The following is a 24,153-nucleotide window of genomic DNA, read 5'->3' as shown; positions in this document are numbered from 1 at the left end:
GTCACTTCTGGTTCCAAACAACTAAGATGGCGCAGCCAAAATGCCGAAATTGAGGCTGCAAAATGGCAGTCCACAAAGCAACGGTTCATCAACGGTGCCATCATAGCCACATCTATACATGAAAGGAAAAGAAGCTGTTACAGTCTGGACGTACTGATCTTCAGACAGCTCTCTCTCTCTCTCTCTATCTCTCTCTCACACACACACACACACACGAAGAAAATTAAGCATTACAACTTTGCATTGCCACAGTCACAAAGTAATCTCAACAGCCTGCGCTGACTTCATGTGTTTGCAGTTTGATAAGTTATCATCAGCACCAACATTGGACTGGCTAGTGATAATCATTGACCTATTTACTAAAGTCAATACAGCAATGATCATAAAAGGTTGTGGAAATAAAAAGCAGAGCACAGGAAATGTAAACCTGTGACCCTTAATGCCACAGCTTTCATTAAAACAGCCTGGGAAAAGGAAATGAGTGTTGTCATTAATGTTGTGTAGCAGCGAGCAACACAGCACAGCGCCTCAGGTTCGACTGAGGGAACATATAAATGTGTCACTGTTAGCCGTGATATAAAAATAGGTCTGTTCAGCCACAATCTCTGTTTTTAAAAACATCCCCAGATTAAAAATGGAAGCTGACCCTAGGACATGGTTTGAACCAGAAATAGATCATTTCTGCCCTCTCCCTCCATCCCGCCCCCCTTCCTAAGACTTCTATCCCTCCCTTGTCCTTTTCACGTGCTCCTCTGGGAAACATGCATGTACACTAGTGGCCACAACTGATCGCACACTCGTGTTGCAGCAAAAAAGGTCTCTTTCTCAACCGCTGACGTGAACTTCCAATTATTCAATTTGGCAGAGTGAGGGGAGAGTGGAGGCCTGGGACAAGGAGCGCTCAGTGTGAAGCTCCTTAAATTCCCTTAAATTCATTTTAGAGGTCTAGATGAGCCCAAGTAGCAATCTATGACTTCCAGGAAAGAAGATTTTCAAAATGGTCATTGTGAGATGCTGAGTTATATGACCATCATAAAGCGCAGATGGAAAGGCAGAAAACGCAAGTCATGCAGAGGCAAATCTGTCTGCAAATGTATTTACTGACGGCCTCTTGGCAGGATCTCCCTTTCACAATCCTCTGCAAGGAATCTGAGTGCAACCGACCGCCCTCCCCCAATACACACACACACACACACACGCACACACACACACACACACACACACACACATATACACAGAGCTGACCTTGGAAGCCTGAGAGGATGATGACTGGTAAAGCTTAAGATTGATCGGTCTCACAATCGCTGCAGACACATGATAAATAGTCTGTGAGCGGTTTTGCGCTTACAGTGAGAAGCAGCAAAGCCACTGACACTCTGGGATCTTTCATCGCCGTATGATAGTGTGAGACGAGTGGTGGAGTGGAGGGGCTATTAGCGAACTTCCTGCTGCATTGTATCCGCACAGGAAGAGCTGGTCGTTCCTGATACTGATCCCACCGATGCCTCTGGTTTCTATGTAAAATGCTGCAGAATAAGGCCCCGGTATGTGAACTGCAAGGGACCAGCTGAAGCAAACAGTGGGTTCAAGAGGCACTACTTCCTAATCAAAACTGTGCAGTCTGACTGGGCAAAACAAGAGGAAAAAGGAAAGAGGGGGCCCTTGTCCAGGTAGGCTTTTCCAGCAGGATTACAATGGCGGATAAAGCTCTTACTGTACATTTTAGAAACAGTTCCCCACTTATGATTTGACCTCTTTATGGATCCAAACAAACACAACTTGGTGAGAAAATAATAAATCATTGGTAATTTCCTCTGCTTTGGCCATGTTTGACATTAGAACAAATTGCTCCAAAAGAAAACTTAGCTGAATAAGCAAGTGAGTGACCACCTTTAAACATAAATTACATGATCAACAAGTCAAACAGTCAAAAAGGTTGTTGATAGAGAAATCAAGGCTGAACTTTTTGTGTTTGTTGGCTATAATCTTCTCAGTTTAATCTGGTTTTTCGTTCTTTCATGCTTTTATTTCACCAGACCAATAAGAAAAGGATGACAAGTTGCCCAGGAGGATGATGATGATGATGCAGGAGAAATATTTGTACCAGTGGTAAGCTATCAAGTAATTTTGAAAAAAAAAAAAAATCAAATTCATGTCTCTCAGTGATTAATTATTATTCCCAATTTGTTTTCTTTATTTCTCATGCAGATTGGCGTCTAACTGACATTTGTATATTCATTATATGAATATAAAGTATTTACTGAACTTTATTAAAGTACAGTACAACTGTAGGGCCCGCTCAAAGGGACATTGCAAGACTGGACATTATCAGTCCACTTGATAGGGGCGAATTCAACCACAGGTGCTTTCCCCCTAAACAATTTCTGTCTGTATCACTAGCAGCCATCTCGTTGTTTGCGACAACACAAGATAGCCAGAGGGACACTAAGTTTCACTGCTGCATCTCTTTGGCCCATTTTTGGCTGCTTGTCCTAAACTTTGAAGAGACTATATTTTTCATTGAGAGAAAATCTCTCTTTTTCCCGCTGAAGTCAGTGTGCATAAAGCACCACCCTCAGGAAACCAGCCTGAAGCAGAGGGATCACAGGGGGGCTAGGGATCATCACAGAGTAAAAAAAAGAAAAGAAAAATTAAAAAGAAAACGAAATAAAAATAATAATTTTTGTACGAAAAGACCCCAAATTTACTCTGTAAGTGGATAACTTAATTACTATACGAAAATTATTTTAACAGCATTTTTATAGGAACTTAGGAAGTATTCTTGGTAATCTTCTTTTATTCATATAGAAACTCAGAAATTTATTTTGATCTGTGAATAGTTAAAGCTAAAAACTAAGGGAAATTAAATAGATTTTATTTTATAAAATGGTCAAGTTGTCCATTTAAATTTGCATTTAGCTGCTCTAAAGGAGAGCTTTTAAAGATTAAGAAATGTTTACTTTATTGCCTCATTTTGTAAATTTCTGTAACACAGCAAACTGTTATTAAAAAATAATTAAATAAGTGCCTGAACTTTAATGAACTTAGACTGTTTCATTGCTTTAACTTCAGCTATAGCTCTGGGATGAGTTTACATGCTGAGCTCTCTCTTGTGCTTGCTGATTTCCTGACTCAGACTCAAGCAGCATGCAGCTCATGTGTACAGACAGGGACTGGGTTGTGCTGGCTAAGCTTACCATGCTGAAATATGTGCATGTGTTGCTATGTGCAACACAATGTGAGTCTGTAAATGCACAGAGCTGTGTCTGTGGAGCAGGGATATTTTTCGCCTCTGATCAGCAGAGCGGCTGGGCTGGGCCGCTGCCTGCTCCGCCTGGATAAAGATGCAGTGTGTGGACCACGGCTGGGTGCCTGTGTGGCAGCCTGCGTTCACAGGCCTGACCCACCACGGGAGGGAGGGTGGAGGGAGTGTTTGAGGGGTTATATTTATACGCCTGTTACCCCAGTTCAACCTGGCAAACACAGGGATATCCCCGAGCTGTTTTTATGGCTAGATCTTGATTCCAATAAATCCCCTTTTAGTTACAGAGTTGAAAGAATTTCTCATTGGTACATTTCCTACATTTGTTTTATTACACCATAAAGCACTAATAACAGCACTTCAAAACTTTCTTCATGAAAAAAAGGCTGTATACCAACATTTTTTTAAAGGAGTACAAATGGAAAAATGGAAGAAAAATGGCCACCCAGACTGTTTGAATACAGTTTTCTAAAAAGTGTAGCTCTTAATCACTGCAGTGATCCCCGCTGAGCACCAAAAATATAACCAAATTTAAAACCCGACATCACTTGCAAGTTTGCGCTTGAATAAGAGGGCACATACTGTCAATAATGTTCCCAAATTAGAGAGTGATACTAATGCCATGGCCTGAGTCTAAAGTCATAATTAACCATGATGTTTCAAGAAAAAAAAAGATTTCCTAAAAAAAGACATGTCCTTGGCTTTTTCTTGTCCTTTTAACTCTCCTTTTAACTGTCCCTAGATATGCACAATGTCTATAAAGCAGTCTGTACATCGTAACATTGGGCTACTTGCCAATTCTAAAACTAGCATCCTTCATGCTTCGCTTTAAAAAAAATTGTTTTAATAAAAAAAACAACATTGTGAGACCTACAGGAGCCATTATAATCCTTTTATTGCAAAATAGCTTTTTTTCATGGGCTCATTATAAAAAGGGTGACACATCACAAAATAAATGTATCTGTGAAGCTCACAGGAAGAGCACTCTGGGATTTCATTCAAATGTTTTAACAGAAACTGCTGACTAGATTTTGGCTCTTTTTCATTTTCATCGCTATGTTAATAAGATATGTTCATGTGTTTTCAAATGCAAATACAGTTTGTTTATTAGAAATATATTGTTTTATTTAACACTTGTGTATATATGTTGTTTTTTAAATTATCACCTGTTATTTGGCTTATTGCTATTAAACCACTGCCATCAAAACATGGGCTATTCAATATATTGTAAGCGTGTTGCCATGCTAAATAAATCTTTTGGGAACAGTTTTATTGTGCTACTATGTGTTCATTTTCGTGGTGGGAAGAAGTCCAGGGATCACATGGTACAAAAAGGTGCTATTATGTTTAATTTGGAGCTAGCAGTTTGAAGTGTCTGATTCAAGAAATGCTGCCTTCTCAATAATAATACATATCGGTCGTGGTGAGGGCTCACACATTTGTGAGGGACAGTAGATAGCAAATGTGACATTAAACCAGGGCACAAAGACCACGACTTGGCATCCCAGTGAGAGAGGCCATTATCAAGCTGGCTGCAGTACAGGTCAGGACAGAAGCCATACGTGAGTAAACCAAAGCCTCACTCCAGCATTTACTTTGGCTCTATTCAACTGACGTTCACACATTCTGATTTAGCTGAGTACCACAATATCTCAATTTGAGACTTCTGAGAATTTGAAACAATGATTTGGACAAATAATGAGCAAGAATACTGATTCATTTCATTTCCCAGCTCTGATAGGAGATAAGCAGAAGAATGACCAAAAATGACAGAAACACTGGAAGAGGAAGATGCTACAGAATCTGGTGTCGTGCTCAGATTCTCAGTGGTGCTTCCTCTGCGGATGACATCACTACCCTGGTGCTGCATACCTTGTGCTGCTTTCAGAGCACCCACTTCCTGTCAGCCATGAAATGTACATCTCTTTAAAGGGACAGAAGCAAGTGGGGGAAGAGAGAAGTCATAGATTCTAGAGAAAGGATAATTCATGCAATCACGGCGGCCAGCTACATGTCCCGAAACTGTCAGAACTAATATACTAGACAGATAATGGCAATAACTGTGCTTATTCCAGTCACCATGTGCAACTTTAAATAAATCCGTTTTCCTGAGATCATAAGATTCTGATTATTTTTTCTTTCAAGTCAAGACAAAGAGAGAGACAGAGAGAGAGAGAGAGCGAGAGAGAGAGAGAGAGAGAGAGAGAGAGAGAGAGCATGTGAGTATCATATCTCACATGCAAAAATGGAACCATAAGATGACAAAGAAAACTTTTTTTAAATAAATTTCTCAGCTTTTGGTTAGAGTCTGTGAAATAATTATTACATAGCTGGATTAATCTGAATACAAATCCAAACGGCAGTGTCTTTAAACAATGAGAATAATGATTCTGGGTTCTTTAGATGACGACATAAAAGCCAGTGTCGTCAACAGATCAAAATTCCTTTTTACTCTGGTGTCTCCTTCATCAATTACTTCAACCAAGACATGAATGATTCATTGAGAGAAAAATGAGTCCACATGTGGTTACACGTCTAATCTGCCTGACTGGCACTGCGGCATTTCCAGGAATCCAATGCAGGAACCCTGAGTGGAAACTAAAGATGTTGCCCTCAAATTGTAAAGCAAATCTGTCCTCAAAAATATTACATCAGTGCTTAGCAGTGCCCCGGATACGCATAAATTCTTCCAGGAAAATTACGGTGATAAAATACGAGCAGGCTTAGCACTTGCTTTGGAAATTATAAACAGAAATCTGTTTTGGATGTGATGTTTTGGTTTTAGTCTATAAGCTATGTGCTAGTAGAAGCTAATATGAAGTGAAACCTCACTGCTGGTAACCTCTCCTCTCCCAGGGAGGTGTTTCTCTTAAAAACACTATATCGGCCAAGAGCCTCGCTATACAACACAGACAATAGTGCTGCATTGTTGCAACACCGATGCAAACCTAAAGCGAACATACCTGAGGGTGGTTCTGTCACACCGTTTTGCACTGAGACCTGAAACAAACTATTAGTTCCCATGACAACAAAAGCGGGGAACCTGCTGTCTGACACACTAACAGCACTTCTGATTAAAGTGTGCATTTAAATTTCCACCCTTGCCAGTCAGCTACACAGCTTCTGTGAGCGTTCATGTATGTGAACACAATCACACATGCCTGAATGCATGTGCGATTGTGTGATAATGCCCGGCCAGTCTGACAGGCACCGTGCATAATCGCTTTAGGGCGGGAATTGCACAACAATGTGGGTCTGGGTAATGCCTGTGGTTTGGGGCCCTCAGCAGTGAGCAGTCCTGTAAAAAGTGTTGCTCTACTCACTCCCTGTGTGTTTGCACACACACACACACACACACACACACACACACACACACACACACACACACACACACACACACACACACACACACACTATGAGAAATCAATGGGAAACCCTGTGTAAAGAAGTGCTGAGGGCTTTCACTTCTCATCTGAATGGTGAAATTATTCAACATCCTTACAGCGGTTCCTCTTCTCACACTGTAAAACAATGCTGAGGTCTTCCTGTTAACCCCACAGGACATTTTCCCAAATTTTCTGACTGATGAGAAGTTGTGGTGGCAGAAAGAGCAGCAGCACACTCTGTGAGACAAACATCCATGCCTGGGCAAACCCTCTGCCAAAACACATGGTCACGTGATCTTGGCCTGCTACTACCAAACCTGCACTGAGAAAAACAAAACAATATGACTCATCCTAAATGACTGTTTACCTGACCACGTTGCTGGATGTCAACTTTGTTTTTTTTAAGGCTCCAGAGTAAAGCAGCCTGAGTGGGCATCTTTCCTCTGTCCTGCTCACTGTGCTTCTCCTCTCTGCTGGGATCTTTTTGTACATCACTTCCACTCTCTGTGCAGTAACTGGACTCCACACTCACTGAATGATCTGTCCGCTGGTCCACTGCCAGATAAAGACAGAACTGACAAAACAAAACTCTGGCAGGAGTGCCGCTGGGTTATGTGATGCCAGTGTCTGAGGTGGGTGGAAACACCCGTGTACACATTTGACATGATTTGTTTGAATTCACTAAATGAAAGGGGCACTTTACTGGGATTTTCCTGGGTCCTTTCCAGCACGATAAAGGCTCCCAAAGTCTGAAGTTACCAGCTGCAGCAACAGCTGTGCCACTAACTGAGGCTGAAATGATCACTTATGGTTTAGTTAGCAATTTTTCCTCAGCTCAGTAAACAGATAGTTTTAGTAGATCATGCTCAAATTAAATGGTTAACATAACTTTCATCAGTTTTAGAAAACTGGTTCAAAGTTGGTAGCTTTCATTGAGCTCTAAATCTCCAACGAATCCAACTACAAAAACTGGAGTTTCATTGAAATATTATTAAAATCTAAATCTATATGAAAGGATTTCAGAAAGATCCAAATCAACAGCTGTATAATAGAACCAAATTTTCTTTTTCTGCACTGACAAGCACTGAAACTCATTACACAATCATACATTTTAATATGAAAGATGTTTTTTTTCAGCTGTCAAAAGTTTCTCATTGGTGGCTCGGATCGATGCAAGAAAGTTCTTCTTGACGCAGAAAAAAACCTTGACTAACTTCTGTTGGACACCAAAAAGCAAATCAACCCCCTGTAGACACAATTTGGTTTTGTTCTATGGAGTAACAGAAATTATTGCCACCTTAATGTAAAACTTGCACATTACCTCAGTTCTGCATATTTCTGGAATATTTCAGCGAAGAAATTCATTGTGTTTGCAACTCAGCACAGCAATGACCCAACTGAATCTGAAGCCTCTTTGACTCAAACAGACATGAACCCGTGTGTGTGGTATGTGTCTGACAGCTTCTGTCATTGCCCGATGGCTTTGTCCCATAGCACTCTGGGCATGCTGTTACTGTGAAACAATGACCCAGACTGCGCCAGCAAGTGGAATCAACTGTCAATACTCATTTGAGGTTGAAGTGATGTGACTTCATAGCTACAGAATGCAAAGATCCATAAATAAACACGTGTACCACACACAGACATAAACACCATTTGATATCCCTGCTGTGCCACACTGACCTGCTTTCTTTTTTATTTCAGTCTGTTGAGGTTTGAGTCATTAATATCCCAAAATGTTTCTCTGTAGAAGACAGACAACAACAGAGAGTGCTAACGCCGGCGCTGAGACATAAACAAATGTGGAGCAGGACAGAAGGACAACACGAGGTTGTGAAATAATCTGTGGGGAGGCTTCACACTGTTGCCCAATAAAATCAGTGTGTATGAGCACAGTTACATGTCTTTGAATGTGACAATATGTTTTACTCATCTGCATTACATTTTTTTCCATGCTGTTCCCAAAAACACCTGAACGACTTGATCTTAGTATGCTGAAACAGTCAGTTCAGCAGAACACTTTGACCAATAAGTCATTCATCAAAAAAAAAAGATATTCACTGGTTCTTAACTAGTCTTTTAGTTTTTGAACTTTTTGACATAATCGACTCAAAAATTTATGGAATAAACAATCAACAACAGTCAACTGATCATGAAAATAATCATTACTGCAGTGCTGGCAGGACGTCTTACACAGCAGGTGATGTAGGAATTTATTAATTGATAAAATATGACATAAATATTCCTGTTTTCATTTCCTATTTTATTTACCTTTGTATTAAACCCTGTTTACTTTCCTATTTAATTTTCTATTTAATTTATGTTTTATGAAATTTTGAATGTATTTATTTTCAATTTTTAAATGTATTCATTTATTTTTAATGCATTTTTGTATTATATTTCCTTTTATTTCCCTAACTGATTCATTTTTGTATTATTTTCTTTACACATTTCTTCTTCATTATGCAAATGAGGGGATGATCATTCAAAGTGTGCTATGGCGTCGACATTTTGTCTATTAGCTGATCAACATCAGAGAGCATAAACTGACTACGTTCATAAATACTCAGCTGCTATTTAACACCAGTAGAGTGCCAGTTATGGTGATTCAACACATCAAAGCTCTAAGCGGTATGGAAAGCGAAGATGCAGGCAGTTGTGAGGAGATACTGGATTAAAATCAACTGGGAAGAGAAGGAAAGTCAGAATATCACGCCACAATAAGAAAGATATAAAAGCCTGTGCAGGAATGTTCCCTGTGTCGGCCTGTCTGTCTGTCTGCCATCGTGTCTGTGCATCTGCCAGCAGCAGGGCTTTAATTATGAGGCCCAGGTTTATGTGCACACGCACACACACACACACACACACACACACACAAATACACACACAGGAGACTAGCGTCCCACATATCTCTAACACAGTGCCTCACAGTTCCGCTGACTAACCAGTGGCACCAGACTTTGGCCTGCGGCTCCCTGATTCCAGTAAATGTCTTGTTATGCAACTCCTAACAAGTGTCACCCAGTCTGAACTTCGAGCATTCTGGGTCTCTGCTCCTCTCTCTCTATCTGTCTTTATCTCTTAATTTTTCTCTGAAGACAGTAGCGGTTAGCTTCTCAGGGTTTGGGGGGGGGGGGGGGGGGGGGGGGGCAGTAACCCCTCACAACATTAAGTGTGCCCTGCTTTGTGCAGAGGCAGAAAACCAGGAATGGAGAGGCAGGCGGAGCAGGCAGGAAATGGGGAGGAGGGTGAGGAGAGCTCCTCCAGCTCTTTGCCTGAGAAACACAGCTGCCCCTCATGTCTTGGGGCAACGCCAAGGTTGGACTCCTCGACTGCCTCAGGGGGGTGAGAGGTGTGTGTATGTGTGTGTGTGGTGTGTGTTGAACCAGTACAAACAGGAGGACTGCTGTTCTGTCCTGCTCCCTGTCCTACTAATACACTTTCAGAGCCAAAAAAACACACAGTTTGTGATTGGTGACAAAGTACAGCCAGCTCTATGCAGATTCAGGATAAGGACACCTTAATTCTTAGCTTCTGTATTTCTTTAAGCAGTATTCCTAAGGTGAATGCGAAAAAATATCTTAGATAACAGCAATTACAGACACTTCTGCATACTCACTCAAAAATAATCTGTTAGGAAAGTTAAATCATCTAAATTTAAAGCTAATGAGACAAAACAGGTGCACAATGCGACTCAAAGACATGACACTCAGTTAAAGTGAAAGTTGTTAGAATTACCTTAAATCTGATGTTTAAGTTGCCGAGCAACATATACTGCAACAAAACAACAGAAATCTGTCAAACTGCAGTGATTGTGCTACACTATTGAAACCAATGTGGCATCCATGTTGCTTCATTTTATCTATAATATTTTAAATTGCTATAATTTAACCTTTAGCTGAAAGATTGTTACATAATATAGTTAACCCTTTGACACCTGGATCATCAGTTTTCTTGTGCTGCATTCAGATGCCTTTTACTAGCATTTAAACCTCTGAAACCTGAGAAAATTGATTTAAAATTGGTGTGGTTTGGTATAAGCTCTTTCAAGAATGTGATAAAAAAATGCTGCTAAAAAATTAGAAAAAGGTGACAAGGAAATCACCTGAAAATTAGCTAGGGGGTACTATCAAATAAATATCATAAAAAAGAATACTAGGGAAAATGCCCAGAAAACTATATATTTAAAATCATAATACAGACATAGAAAAAAATAATATTTTTTAGCACTTTTTTGAGGTCATTTTCTTTTGGTTAGTTTTTACTTAACTTTAATTTTCAGGTAATTTTCCTGTAACTTTTTACTAAGTGCTCATTTTTGGGCCATTTCTTGTTAAGCTGCTTGTCACCCTCTTCCCTTGTTTTTGAAAGAAATCAAGCCAGTATGCTCAGGTTTCAAAGGGTTAGATGTTCTACTGTTTTCTAATGCATTTATTTGTCAATGCAAGATTGAAATGCTCTGGAAACCTGCAATTACAAAGCCGGGGTAAGATTTATTCAGGTCCCTGGCATCCATGACCTGGTTACAAATCAGAGATGTATTCCACACACACTCATATCTTGACTAGCTACACGACCTATCTGAGGCTCCCCTTTCGGTGATACCTCCTGTGTTTACTGTAAGACTAAGAGGGATTGGAGTCAATGGGGGCATTTACATGGTAATGACCCTAGTGTCACTTGCTGTACAATCTGCTCGGACCTACATGTTTGTCTGCTCCGGCAAAGTTTGTTTTGAGATCCGTGGGAGTGTTTACCAGCGTAGGTTGAGGAATTTCAGGTCAAGAGAGCACCGTGTACAGAGAAAACCTCTGACCGAATTGATCTCGATACTGACATCAAAGAGCACCTGAGCAGTCCAGCTCCACTGGCTGAAACCAAATATTTATCATGCGGTGACGTACGTGTGCTGGAGAAATACAAGAGAGAACAGAGTTTGTTAGGTATCCAAAGATGTGTGTGCACTGTATATATTGTACTGTCATAATGAGTGTGTACAATTTGTGTGTGTCCTGAAACATTTTTTGCAATACTAATCAAAAGTGCGGCGGTTCAATCCCTGGCCCTCCCAGTCTACATCTTGCCCAAGGATACTCATGTCGAAGTGTTCTTGGGCAAGATACTGAATCCGAAATAGCTATGAGTGTGTGTGCATGTTATTGATGAGCAGGTGGCATCTTGCAATGATAGCCTTTGCCACCACCAGCGTATCAATGTGTGTGTGTGTGTGTGCGTGTGTGTGTGTGTGTGTGTGTGTGTGTGTGTGTGTGTGTGTGTGTGTGCACGTGTGTGTGTTTGTGTGAATGTGTGAATGCTAGCTTGTGTTGTTAATCACTCTGAGTGGTTGCTAAGTCAAGAAAAGTGCAAAATAAAAAAAAATAAGTGCAATCCATTTACCATTTTATGGTGTGAAATAAAGAAAAATGGGAACGGGACATTATTAAAAATAAGTAATCAGCTCTGAAGAGAGGTTTGGTAATACATAATTTGCGCCATCTGTTCGTCTTCCTGTTGGATGGCGCCCTGTGCCAGGGCCAGTGTCCAGTCCACTTGGAGCGCTTCTCCAAGCTGGTCCCACCTGGCACAACTGTCCTCAAAATTCACACTGTCGCAGACGGCCCGAGAAGTGTGGAGGCTGTCATGACTCAGTTCAGACACGACCGAATGTGGAGGATCAGCAGCGCTGTGAAACGAGCTCGGAGTCAAACAATTACAGAGCAGACAGCCTTAATCACAGATTAATGAAAACTTCATGTGCTGCAACCCGTTCCCTTCAGGAGAGCCCCATCTGCTCACAGAGATCAGTGACACAGAGAAATGATCCCTTTTAACTTTAAAAAGACTCAACCTAAAGTGATTTACGATCAATGTGTGAGGGTGTTTAACACTCACTGGTGCCTAGAAACAAAGCAATCGTGTCGTGACCTCTGTCATCATAATCACTGTCTTACAGCACAAAAGGAGCCACCACAAACTTCACTTTTGACCTCATGTGCAACCAGCAAATCTGCCCAATATTTCCACAAACCACAGAACACATACAGCACTCCCTAAGGTGGTTTGATTCTTTCTTGAAGGTTCAGTCAAAATCGAAGGTTGATAGTTAATCGTTTTGAGATCTTTTGTTTAAATGTCTTGAGTAATTTTGCAAAGCTGCTGCCTTTGGAATGAGGTTTGCCACACAATTTGCATACTTCTCTGTTTCCAATTAGTCATGTCACCTCAGTCGAGACAGAATATAACAAGGCAGGCGGACATGAAAAAGCTATACTTGATAATATGTGTATTTCAGCAACTTTTAAATTGAGAAAATCAAGGAGTTAATTACTAATGAATGAATTAAGCCATCTGGAAATTACTTTTTATATCAAGAGGCCATTTGAGAAGAAAAACACAACAATAAAACACATGGCTAGCCGCAAAATTACCATTTCACATTGTCATGTTTCCTCAGCTCCACTCTGGCTCTCGCCCCGGCTCATAAGTAAGCTCGCTCTGAAGAGACAATGTGTGATAGCCCCCCTGTATGAAACCAAGGGGAGCTCTATGAATAACTCCCCTCGCAGCAGTGAATGGCACTTTGCTTTCCCACAGTATTACTCAGTCTACACCCCCAACATGGCAGGATAAGCAGCGAGCCCAGGCTGTGGCTGAGCGCCCCTCTCCGAGCTGCAATCACAATAACTGTTAAACAGAAAAATGCTAAGAACTTGTGTTTATTTTTCGTAAATCATGAGGACACAGAGACAGGCTCTCAGTCTTTGTCAGTGTGACTCTGCTGCATGCTTTGCAAAATGTAAATGATCTACTTTTGTTTGGGTTAGGGTTGCAGTCACTTGTCTTGAGTACACTCTGCTATATAATAACTTCCCAATTACACTGTAACCAGTGAGAGAGTGTTGATCACAGCCATGTTTCATACTCATTGCCGTGTTTCATGGTTATGAGGTGCCGGATACCTTTGACACTCCTGTGGCCACCTGACAAGACTTTCTCATCAATTTATTACATAGTATTAAAAAATAACAATGGGAAAGATGGTTCTAAATTCAACATCAGTCCTGATTTTTTTCCTCCAAAATGCCGCAACCTCAGACTCTCAGAGACTAGTGCTGTGTGAGTGTGTTTTCGAGGTGTCACATTACCACACGCTGCCTATAGATTCTTTTTTCGAATCCCCATTAGTTTCCACAAACTTACAGATAATTATCCTGGGGTCCATTCACTTTAAATTTCCCACACCAATGCATCCCTATTAATAGTGTAAATTCTTCTATGCTCACTGATTAAAAGCATCTTTACCTAATTGGGCAAAAATGTCAACGGAGGGCATATTATTGTAGAAGCGACCCTGTATTGGTAAGCATAACCGAGACACACACACACACACACTCTCTCTCTCTCTCTCTCTCTCTCACACACACACACACACACACACACACACACTGTGCACACTCAGAGTTCGATTTGTGTGCCACTCTGGTTAATGGAGTGATCAGAAAAGCATGTTTTAAGTTAAAAGCAGCTTGCCTATAAATCATAACAACCCAAAGAGCAGGACAGATGCTCAACCTTTTAAAGTATCCATGTATTCTGATGAATAAATGATAGGAAATGTTGCTTTTCCTTTAAGGAACAACCTGGACAGCATCACCACCACCCCAGCAACACGTGTTCAGTGTATGCTTTGTTTACTGGGTATATTTCACCACACTGATGCGGTTTTTCCACTCTCATATAATTTGACTGACAGGACTACATTTGACAGCTCAACACAAGTTCTGCGCGTTTTATAAACACTGCGGTCAAATGGATGATTATGAAGCAGGGCGTCGCTGAAAATTTGTGCACAGTCAACTTTAAAAACAAAAAAAAAGCAAAATGGAAAATTATAAAATTGTGACTGAATTATTATCTTTTGTATCTGTCTATGTGATTCATTTAAAACTAAAAACAAGAAATTCTCAGTTTGTGCCTGACATGAATGTGTCACATGATTCAAACATGGGAGCCTGCTCTGAAAGGGGAGGACAAAAAAGCCTCCACACAACTGCTTTAAATTTCACTGGCAACCCCAGACAGCCTATAACAGAGGGAAGCCATAATAAATCTCTCCATGTGTGAATGCAGGCTTAATATGATTTCCCGCTGGGAGAGTAGACTGTCATCAATTTACTGTCAGACACCACTAAAACTATGTGTCCCCAAAGGGAGGTTTACGCCCTTCAATAGTGTTCAGTGGGAGGGCTTGCCACACCACATCAGAAATTTTAAGTCTCCCTCTTGTGTAATGTTTTGGACTGTTTCCAGGACACATGAATGCTTCTGGTATCTCCTTACAACACATCCAAACACAGTTTCATTCAAGGCACACTCAATAATATGAAAAACTGTGATTTAGCCTTAAAATCTATCATAAATTTTATAGTACCCTCAGAGAGAGGAGCTGTCTATGCCAGAAGTCAAAGCATTTTCGAAAAGCACACTGAGGGAAGCAATAAGGCAAAAAGAAAAAAAACCCTGTTGAGTCAGCAGACTCATATAAATCACATACTGCAGGGAGAAGTCAGATGACTGTCGGAGGTCATGGTGGCAATTGGCCAGTTTACTGAATTGCCATGAACTGGATGGATGACAATTAACAGGGACATGGTTTCACAAGACCATGGAGCAAATGATCAACAACTCCACAGATTTATGCATGCTCTTCTGTCAGTGTAGGAAAAAATTTAAGACCCTAATGTTATCCAAATAGATCTCCTTGCAGAAGAGACAAGGACTTGACAAGCTGTGCTCACTGGTTCCTCTAGGCCGTTTCAAAGCACTGTTGCAAGACTTTTGTATGTCACCTTCTAATGCCAATGTCAGGGTGAATCTTTGCTGGGTTTTTTATATTTTATTGTTTTAATGGTTTACTTGTAGCATATATTACCATACTTTTTGGTCCTTCCTTAGAGGAACTTCATTTCCTGTTCTTTTTGTTTTTTATATTGTCTGTTTTGAGTTGTATATTTCGATTTTGTAGCCTATTTTTTGTCCTGTGTTTTGTACCAGTAACTTATGTTGCTGCCTGTCTTGGCCAGGACACTCTTGGAAAAGACATTTTTGATCTCAAGAGGTTTTTTTTCTGATGAAATAAAGTGTAAATAAAATGAAAAGAATGAAATAAAGTCGCCTACAGATGGAGATAAAGAATAAAGAACTCTGATAATGCATTTATAGTAAACTGACTATTGGACGCCACAGAGAAGCTAGGACTCCCCTGGAGGGATATTACAGTAATACCGCGGGAGATTAAAACATATACAACACAATGAAGTCCCTGTCAGCGTTCAGTGCCACAGAAACTAAAACTCTCCTCTGGAAAACTTTGTAAGAGATCTGGCACAGGCAGCTGCTGCGTCAGGCACAATCAGCAGCAATGAGCCATGCTGTAACCTTCCACACTCTTACGCACAACGTATCTTCTGAATAAAACTACCAAAACAGAAGAAAAACAAACGTACCTTCCAGCCTGCAGAGCTGTTGCTGTCTCCCTTGTCCTTGAAATAAGGCACACTCTTCACCATCCAGTCATAAATCTGAGACAGAGTTAGTCTGTTCTCGGGAGAACTTTCGATAGCTTTGGTTATGAGGTCTGCATATGACATATTCCCCCATGCGTTTCGCCGGGAGGAGCTGCTCTTCCTCTGGGCAGCGGCGGCAGCTGCAGCCGCGGCCGCTGAGGACGACGATCCGACCGGGGAGGAGAGCAGAGGCACCTGCTGCTGCTGCTGCTGCTGCTGCTGCTGATGCTGATGCGGGAGTTGCGGGTTCGGGTGCTGCTGCTGATGTTGTTGCTGATGTTGCTGCTGCTGCTGCTGCTGCTGTGGAGGTTGCTGGTGGACGCAGTTCTCTTGACACTGGAAATCGGTGCACAGGATGACAGGCTTCTGCTCCGTGAAGTCCTCGGTCTCCTCCAGCAGGCTCAAGTTGTTGATGAACTCGTTGCCGGTGGGCTCCTGCTTCACAGACGGCACCGGCGAGGACGTGTTGGAGTCTCCCGGGTTGATGAACTCAGGTCGGGGCAAAGGCCAAGTGCACGACCGGGGCCGTGACAGGGGCTCAAAATCCGGGTCGATTTCCACCAGGTGTGGCTGCTGAGCCGCTTCCGCCATGGTCGAGAGGTGACGGCGCCAAGTGTTACAATGTCACGTAAATGCGACGAACCTGTCGCCCCGAAAAAGTCTCAACTTCGCCTCTGAAATGTGCGCGAGCACGAGATAAATCTGTCCGGGAAAACGGTGCTCCGCCTGGGCGCAAAGTCTGCTCTGAAAGTCACATCCCAAGCCGGTAAAAATATGTGTAAACAATCATAAAAAGTCGGTTTTTAAAAAGGACTTTCCTGTAAAAAAAAAAAAAAAAAAAAGTTGTGTGAGTGTCCACGGTGTGTGAGCCGCTGCTTTGTTTTTGTTATCCTCTCGTAGTGATGTTCCGTGTGCGCGCCGTCCAGCCTGTTGACTCTCTGTGTTGTACAGCATGTGAGGACTTACTGGAAGTATCGTTTGTCAGCTGACACCGCCCACATCTGATTGACAGCAGAGGAGCTCCAATGAACGGCATCAAAAGAGTTGGATGAAAAAATGGTCCTTGTTTTCATTTTTTCGTCTAGTAAACATCCAATCTGATGAGCAAAAAAAAAAAACTTTTCTCTATCAGCTTTGTTTCTCTCTCAGTAAAAATGTATAATACCACCGGTAATTTATTTCAAAACTAAATGCAGCCTAATATTTTTCACGTTACATCTGGGGAGTTGTGGTAATATCTAATAGAGCACTTTTCACTACATGTCTGTGTTTGGATGTAAAGACTTAGACTTTGTTTTTGTCATGCCGTTGATAAAATGTAAGTCATGTGACAATATCTTCTCATTTCACAGCCTAAATGATTAATTCAGTGGGGTCAAACATAGTTTTGGTATAATTTATCTGATAAAATAAATATCCCATATGATATGACAGTAATACTTTTTCATGTACAACTTACATTTGAGGCAGCAACCCCACACCACTCCTTGTGAGTAGGCTTTGACATTTTCTATACAAATGATTCACATAAATACTATTACTGCTGCTTCAGCTGCTGTAGCCAATAATCATAGCGCGTAGTCATTTTAAGTAGTTTTGAGTGTTTACAAACCTAAACAAAAACATAGCACTTCTAGATAAAATCTCTCGAAACACGGGGTAATCCAGCTATAAATATCGCTGCTTAATAATAATGATAATAATAATAATAATAATAATAATGAATAGTGCTAAATGAATTCCACAAAACCGTTTCTGTCTTCAGTTGTAGGTGGACAGCTTGTTAAACCAAGAGCTGTCAACTTGTCCTCAGCCAAATATGGACTTCATCACCATCTTGTGGCGAGTGTGAGGTATTACAGCCAGACACGAACAGCATTTCTTCCGCATTTAGCTTTCTATTTAGTAACCGTGACAGAAAACATACACCAAAATACATGTTTGTTTGTGTGTGCTTTTTTTGCTCCATTTACTTATCAGCTACTCCATGCTGTAACTTATTGGCTATCAAATGAAATATTAAGATATGCAGCAGGCTATCTTTGTTCCAACCACATCAACAGTACAAAGCCACTCTAGGTCAAAAACGTAGAACATATCTGTTAGTTTCAAAATGAAATAAATTGCGTTTAAATCGACTAATGAATCATTCAAAGAAAAGATAAGTCAACAAAGATATAATAAAAATCCCAGCAGTGCCATCAGATGTTAAAAGTTATTTTAAATACAGAAAGTACGTGGATCTGATTAATATATGTTTCCCTGAATTATTTTGACTCCCCCTGGACAGCTTGACGCAACTCCTTACTCGCTTTGTGTGCGTAAAGTGCACAGTTTTACGCACGGCAGGCGAGCCCTGTCGCAATCCGCAAAGAAGTTTCACAAGACGTTTTTAAGAAAGCGGAAGTACAGAAAGACAAACTCCCAAGGCATGGGTGAAATTAAAGTAGATTTAAACACTTTCCTGCTTCCAACAAAGCAACATTTTTGCGTACGGTGATGCTCATATGGAAACCTATTATGTGGTAGTGTGTAGGTAACTTTGTCTATTCAATAAGGTCTAGCTCATATTGTGTCCATGTGCAAGGTGACAGCCTGTAGTGCAATAAATGTTTTCACTGTTTCTTTTTGGGTGGGAGACATAGATTACGCTCAGAACGAGTGGCACACAGCACACCAAGGAGACTTCAGGTGAGCAGAAATACTGTATTTAATCTTCCAGTCTTGTGCCTGTTAGTCTTCAGGACCGATTCGATTGTGACTTTATTGTTCTTTAAGTTTTTAGATTTATATTTTCGCAGATTAGTGACTGATTTACAGATACTTACACGTTTGTCTTTGTATGTGAAAATGATGCCACAGTTGATACATGGCGTAATTTTTCAGGAACACAATTTTTTTTACGAACCATCATGGCTCCACATCCCATAATCCAGGCGATTATCGATTTCTTGGCTGGAGCAGCAGGTGAGTTACTGTTTAGACCAGTGATCCTCAATGACTTAAAGGATGATATTTTACTTTTTAAAATGTTAACTATTATCCAATGCATGCGCAAATAACAGTTTTTCTTCCTGGGTTTCCACTGTGTTACTTCCACCGCTGCCCCTCCATCTACTGCAGAAACAAGTTTCAGTTTCTTGGAGAAAAAATGGCTTCTGTGTTTGATCTCAGTTTTTATGTATAACTATTGTAAATATTGTATTATAAATAATACTTAAACTGTATTTAGATGATGGCTTGCTAAAGATCCAGAAACAAACTTGTGATTCTCTTTTGATAATATTTTAAAGAATGATGCCCCCTCTATTTAGGAGTAAGAGAGAACAGTTTAGCTTTGCACAGGGAGAAGTCATGAGGTCAGCAGCATTAGTTTATTTCAGTTTTATTTAAGCCCAATATCACAAATCTCAGTTTGCCTCAGAGGGCTTTACAGCATATGACATTCCTCTGTCCTTGGACCGTCACAGCAGATAAACAGAGACTCCTAAAAAAAGGTCACTGGGAAAAATGGTAGAAACCTCTGGAAGAGCAACTGAGCGGGGTTCTTTCTTCCAGGACTGACCGGCATACAATAGATGTGGTGTGTGCAGAACAGATCATTAGTTGAGAAACATATTTATGTATCTACAAAGTCATGTTTTTGAAGACTAAATCTCCCCGACACAGTGGGTCTGTGTGCTGTATGTGCATCTAGTTGATGAAGCATGACAGGACAGTTTTTCTCAGTTGCACTGGTGCATTTCACAGATCATGACTGAAATTCTCAAAAACACTTGTTCACCCTTCACATCATCTAGTCACTGTTGCACATCATAAAAGCAATTTCTCTTTTGAACAACTGCAAATGCTTATGCACATGTTGATCAAAAGGCATTATGCAGCTTCTCTGTTGAGTGGTCTTACCGCACAAAACATCTAGCTATTGGCCCTTCTCACAGTAGACATTTTAGATTGTCACTGTAGCAAAAGCACTACAATAACACACAATACAAATAACACTAACAATGCCTGTGCTCTATTGAGAGGTACAGTTAGCCAGCATGCACAAGACCAGGACATTGAAATCAAAGGAGCTACATGGGAAATGGGATTTAGTCATCATTCATTTCACTATTTACACCTGTGCTTTTCCTGTTGTGACATGTCAAAATGTCTTTAGTGGGAAAAAGGTCTGTCGGTTCATTGCACAAGTCATTAGGCCTACATGCAAAATGGTGGAACAGTTGTCATAATCTGTAAAACATATTTTCAACATAATGCTATTAGACTTATTTTGAAAAAATGATTAATTTCTCTTAAATTAATCTTGACTTATTGAAGGTGAATGTGTGAAGCATTAGATAAACCAGTGATTAACCAGCTCTGTAAAAAGCTCTCAGCTTCAGCGCTACATGTACAGCTCTGCCCTAAGGGGTATTTCCTATGTTTACATTTCTCTCACATTTTTCCCCCTCGTGCTATGCAGTGCTTTAAAAAAGTCCCGTCTATTCTTTTTCGTATCGCAATAACATGGTCTCTCAGTGAACAGTACAAGAGGTTGTTAATTTGAATCCTGACAAATATCTTGCAAACATTCTCATATATACATTTCTGTATGTTATGTACCCTACTTAACCAGAGTTTACATTGGAAAACACTGAGCGTGCTGTAATATTGACAACATGGCAATACATTTCTGATGGCACTGACATGTTCATCAACATAAAAATCTCTCTCTTTCTCTCTCTTTTGAGAGAGAAACCAAGGATTTTATGCAAGTTACAGGCTTTTGCTGTATGATTTGTTTTGATAAATGCACTTACTGTTTTGCAAATGTTAAGGATGATTCAAGTAATGTACCAAAATGACTGAAAAAAATGTCAAATGTTCCAGCTGCTCCCTGGACCTCATCTTTGGGCACTTCTGGTCTGATAAGTTGTGGCATTAGTTGCATTTCTCGCCTCTTGAAATCATTCCTCAGGTGGGACAGCTTGTGTGCTGAGCGGCCAGCCGTTTGACACCACAAAGGTGAAGATGCAGACATTCCCCACCATGTACCGCGGCTTCATCCACTGCTTCATATCCACCTTTAGGCAGGCGGGGCTACGTGGTCTCTACAAAGGCACAACCCCAGCCCTCATAGCCAACATCAGTGAGAACGCTGTGCTCTTCTTGAGTTATGGTCTTTGCCAGGATGCCATCCGCTTTGTGTCTAGGATGGAGAAAGGGGCTGATCTCAGGTTTGACATATCCTTGTATTTATTTGTGTTTCGATGATAAGCTCCATTACTGGCTATATTGAGGAGCAACATCACAAGCAACATAAAAAATATTAATATTAGGCAGGACTGTGAGCATCAGTGTGACTTCTTAGAATTTTCTTTCATCATAAGTGTAAAATCCACATTTCCTCAGCTCCTCCACATTTCCTTCTATGTCCTCCATGACTTGCAGCTTCTCCTGTCAACACCCTGTGTAGTAAACATTTCAGGGTGCACTATTGTGCAATGCTACATCACTACTAGATGTGATGACATAATTTTCTACAATTCTACAATTACTACAATTTCATTTAGCAGACGCTTTTATCCAAAGCGACGTACAACACAAGCAAGAATTTAGACTTAAGGAAAAAAAACCTCTTAGTAAGTGCAAAAAGTGCTTCAGGTGTGATTGGTTACAGGTATTGCCGTCTAGTGGCAGAAGTGCCGCACAGCCCCCCCCCCCCCCCCTTTTTTTTTTTGAAACCAAAGTAATAACCAGTAGCGATCTCAGCATCTGAGATTCAACAATCTCAGTATCACTACTTACGATGACAGTCAACATACAACATCGCAAACTTTGTCAGTGCTAGATAATCATTAGGTGCTTGGGTGATTGAGTTTTCAATTGTCTCTTAAAAGTAGAAAGGGACTCAGCAGAACGCACAGAGTTTGGAAGTTTGTTCCACCATTTGGGAACAACAGAAGAGAAGAGTCTAGCTAGAGATTTAGAGCCGTGCTGGGCTGGAAGCACCAGGTGTCTTTCGCATGCAATTTTATATGATTGTAAACAGAAGAATATCTTGCACATCTGTTTCAAAACAGGTGTATAGCAGGAGATGGACCAGTAAGACACAGTTTGCAGACAAACTCCTGCACACTGTCTAACTTGCAAAAGAAATATATTTATTTTAACATTTCGATAACTAGTTTGCCCAATGAAGGTCTAGTTACCGAAACGTCACAATTCATTTCTTTTGAAAGTTAGACAGTTTGCAGGAGATTGTAAAATATTATTGTAAACAGCAATGGAAAAAGGGCATATGCTTAATTATATAGTTATGCTTTAGGGAAATATGGAGCTTATTTTACCTGAATATGGAGTGCCTTGGCTGTTTTTCTCAATGGTTGTGTGCATTAATTTGAGACTTTTTTGTGTGTTTTTGAACTTTGACCTGTCTTACCAAAGAACACCTGTCATTAGAGCCAAGCAGCGCTCACTTTATCTATTTTAACATATATTAATTTAATTTATAATATCTTTGGGTATTCTGAGGACTGTTGACCCCCATTACGGGGAAGCTCAGTGGGGTAAAACAACACTTCACCACTGATCCAAATCAACCATAAAAGACACCTTCAAAACAATTAAATCCATGAAACTTATTGACATAAAACATGCTAATAAGACAATAAAATCCCAGAGTAATAGGCAGCAAGATAAGCAGTCCCCATGCCAGAGGCCCCTCTGTTCTGCTGCTGGCACAGGAGCTCTTTATCAGCTCCTTGCCAGGCCAGGTGCTCCTAGCTGAGCAACGCACCTCATCAGGTAATGCTGTGCTGCATTACCTGTGCAGAGTTAAAGGGAAAGCCAGACAAGAACACGTACAGCTGTAACAGGGAGAAGCAATTAGTTAAATATTAAGTGTGAGATAAACCACAAACAATATTAATTGCTTAGTTGCACCATGAAATAGAACTCATACAAGTTTTACAATACAGACGTGTCAACTGTTACTATAACCCTTAAACTCAATAAATGTTTTTTTTAAATGGGAATTTGAAAATGATTACTTGTTTTAATCTAAAAGCAAACCTTTCTATAATGTGAACCCTCTTTACTAGTCAAATATTTGACATTGCTGTGACTCAACATATCCATGTCAAACTTCCAGTGAGTAGCACCAGAAGATAAAATAAATTGGGACAAAGAACAACATGTGTCTTGTGAATTGTTGCAAAAAATATTAGATGGGATGGACTCTTAATCTTAACAGCACTTTATTCCAAGACACTTTGAATGTGCAGCCAGGAGCCAGTCCCTTGATATTTACAGAGAAGGTGACTTTGTGGACTGAATGGTTTTTGTTTGCACTCTTTGAGATAGAAAACAATTCTATCAGATCTGGACCAGGGAATTTAATCGTAGAGGGTACATTTACATGATTCCATTTAGTGTACTTTAGTGCACTTTAGTGTAAATGTGCGGCATTTGTGTGTCAGCAGAGCAAATGACCTCTTATTTGTGGTTATGATAGGAAGGAATTTATGTTTTTCATCTAAAAATTTAATTATTCTAAACGACCCTAAAGACTGAGGCAGGTAGCCTTCATGTACACATGCTAAAAACCCATTTTTGTTTATTACTTGTATTGTACTTCTTATCATTGCTCATCAGTGATATTCAGAAGGCATCCGCAGGGTCTTTAGCCTCCATCTTCTCCTCCATGGTAGGGGCGGCACGGTGGCTTTGTGGTTAGCACTTCTCATAGCCCTGGTTGTCTGCGACCCCCTGTGCATGTTCTCACCCGTGTGCGTGTTCTCTCCGGGGTCTCCGGCTTCCTCCCACAGTCCAAAGACATGCAGCTCAGGTTGATTGGTGACTCTAAATTGCCCTTAGGTGTGACTGTGAGTGTGTATGGTTGTCTGTCTATATGTGTCGGCCCTGCGATAGTCTGGCGAACTGTCCAGGGTGT

The 24,153-nt window shown here is 40.7% G+C and overlaps 2 protein-coding genes across 2 annotated transcripts in view; one reads left to right on the top strand and one right to left on the bottom strand.

Annotated features, from left to right (window-relative positions):
• Positions 1-17,222, bottom strand: part of foxo1a (forkhead box O1 a) — a 28,919-nt gene extending 11,697 nt beyond the window's left edge. The window contains exon 1 of the mRNA XM_042486281.1: positions 16,155-17,222. Coding sequence (XP_042342215.1) covers positions 16,155-16,805 — 651 coding nt within the window. The 5' untranslated portion in view covers positions 16,806-17,222. The remainder of the gene's footprint in view (positions 1-16,154) is intronic.
• Positions 17,223-18,616: 1,394 nt separating this feature from the next.
• On the top strand, positions 18,617-23,937 carry slc25a15a (solute carrier family 25 member 15a). Its single transcript, XM_042486997.1, has 5 exons — positions 18,617-18,746; positions 18,860-18,905; positions 19,101-19,181; positions 21,178-21,436; positions 23,856-23,937. The coding sequence occupies exons 3-5, from the start codon at positions 19,127-19,129 to the stop codon at positions 23,935-23,937; spliced, it is 396 nt and encodes a 131-aa protein (XP_042342931.1). The 5' UTR covers positions 18,617-18,746; positions 18,860-18,905; positions 19,101-19,126.
• The last annotated feature ends 216 nt before the right edge of the window (positions 23,938-24,153 follow it).

The sequence above is a fragment of the Plectropomus leopardus genome, chromosome 5, assembly GCF_008729295.1.
Source record: "Plectropomus leopardus isolate mb chromosome 5, YSFRI_Pleo_2.0, whole genome shotgun sequence".
Taxonomy (NCBI): domain Eukaryota; kingdom Metazoa; phylum Chordata; class Actinopteri; order Perciformes; family Serranidae; genus Plectropomus; species Plectropomus leopardus.
Note: the sequence above shows the minus strand (reverse complement) of the source record. Positions and strands in the feature narration are given on the sequence as shown.